The 1,905-nt window shown below is 60.2% G+C and overlaps 1 protein-coding gene across 1 annotated transcript; it reads left to right on the top strand.

Moving 5' to 3' along the window:
- Positions 1–223: 223 nt before the first annotated feature.
- Positions 224–1,888, top strand: CDC37 (cell division cycle 37; the record flags this gene model as incomplete). The annotated part of the gene is made up of 4 exons (XM_027670922.1): positions 224–378; positions 1,003–1,284; positions 1,376–1,481; positions 1,766–1,888. Coding segments are annotated over exons 1-4 (613 nt in total), but the record flags the coding sequence as incomplete, so codon positions are not given.
- Between the last annotated feature and the right edge of the window lie 17 nt (positions 1,889–1,905).

Here is a 1,905-nt window from a genome sequence, read left to right as displayed (position 1 = left end):
TCAGTCCCTTAAAATCACGGAAAAGGCGGGTTTTCCTCCAGCATAAACCCTCGCAAGCACAGAAAAGGCGTTTATCCTTCAAACCAGCGCCTCAACGCCGCGGATAAAGAGCTGCGTAAGAACGCGCGCTGTCCCTTTAAGGCCGCCGCCATCTTTGAAGCGGGCAGGGCTGGTGGTGTGTGCGCAGGCGCAGAGGGGCGCTGAGGGCGGGCCGGAAGTGCGTCAGGTGCGGGCGGAAGCGCGTCGGGCGCGGGCGGGGGCCGGAGGGTTGCGGCCATGGTGGATTACAGCGTGTGGGACCACATCGAGGTCTCGGACGACGAGGACGAGACCCACCCCAACATCGACACCGCCAGCCTCTTCCGATGGCGGCACCAGGTGAGGCCGCGCCCCGTCTGCGCCATCGTCCCCCGCGCCCCGGGCCTGGTTCCCAACCCGTTCACCTCCCCCCCCCCCCCCCCCCGCGTTCCGGGAGGGCCCCGTTCCTATGGAGACCGGGCCTGAGATTCCCGTGGGGAAGGGGAAAGGCAAAGAGAGGGATGTGTTCTCCTGTCCCCATGGCAGCCAGTCCCAGGACCCCTCCATGAGATGAGGACTCCCCCTATGCTTCCCTTTTTCCCGTAGGATCGGCTCTGGGATTCCCAAGGGGAAGGGGAAGAAGAGGAGTTTGTTCTCCTGAACCTGCCCCAAAACCCCCCTATGGGATGGGGGCTCCCCCTATGCTCCCCCTGTTCCCATTGGATCAGCCCTAGAATCCCCCCAGGGGGAGGAGGTTCCCCACATTCCCATGGGATCAGCCCCGGGACCCCCATTGGAGGGTTCCCCCATCCCAGTAGAGACCCCACGACACCCCCATTCCCTGTCCCCTCCCGTTTCCATGGCAGCCAGACCCTCCAAGGGCTTCCTGCTCCATCCCTGGCCACATCCAGGGGCAACTTGTTCCCTTGGGAAGCAAATTAAGGGCGCTCCAGGTTCATTCCCGGTGCGTTTCCCACCCCCCAGGCCCGAGTGGAGCGGATGGAGCAGTTCCAGAAGGAGAAGGAGGAGCTGGATAAAGGCTGCCGGGAGTGCAAACGGAAACTCGCCGAGTGCCAGAAGAAGATGAAGGAGCTGGAGCTGGCGGAGCCGGGCAGCGGGAAGGGGGAGCTGGAGAAGCTCCAGGCCGAGGCCCAGCAGCTGAAGAACGAGGAGAAGAGCTGGGAGAACAAACTGGAGGAGCTGAGGAAGAAGGAGAAGAACATGCCCTGGAACGTCGACACCCTCAGCAAGGACGGGTTCAGCAAGGTGGGTCTGGGGAGCCCCCCGAGCCCACGAGGGTCCCCCCGAGCCTGGGGGGGTCCCCCCGAATCATTCCCGGGCTCTTTCCGCTTCCCAGAGTGTTTTTAACGTGAAACCCGAGGAAAAGGAGGAGACGGAAGAGCAGAAGGAGAAGAAACACAAAACGTTTGTGGAGCGATACGAGAAGCAGATCAAACACTTTGGTGAGTGTTTGGGGGGCTGGGACCCCCTTTTTGGGCTGCTCCAAGCTTGGAAACATCCTCCCTGTGCCAGGAACCCACAGGAAATCCACTCACTCCGCTGAAAAATCACAGATTTTATGTGTTTTTCCCAATTTTTCCCTGCTGGGACAAACCACAATTTAAGGGGAGGGGGTTAATTAAACCTCGGGTGAGTCACCCCCTTTTTCCTCCTGTTTTCCTGACGAAGTTTAGAGTCTGTTCCTTCATTAGCCCGTGGCAAATGTTCCCATTTCCCTGTTTTCCAGGGATGCTGAGGCGTTGGGATGACAGCCAGAAATACCTCTCGGACAACCCTCACCTGGTGTGTGAGGAGACAGCAAACTACCTGGTCATCTGGTGCATCGACCTCGAGGTGGAAGAGGTGGGAAATTGGGATGGAATCGGG

This window comes from Neopelma chrysocephalum, unplaced genomic scaffold (assembly GCF_003984885.1).
Source record: "Neopelma chrysocephalum unplaced genomic scaffold, ASM398488v2 Primary Assembly neopelma1_96946, whole genome shotgun sequence".
NCBI lineage: Eukaryota > Metazoa > Chordata > Aves > Passeriformes > Pipridae > Neopelma > Neopelma chrysocephalum.
Note: the sequence above shows the minus strand (reverse complement) of the source record. Positions and strands in the feature narration are given on the sequence as shown.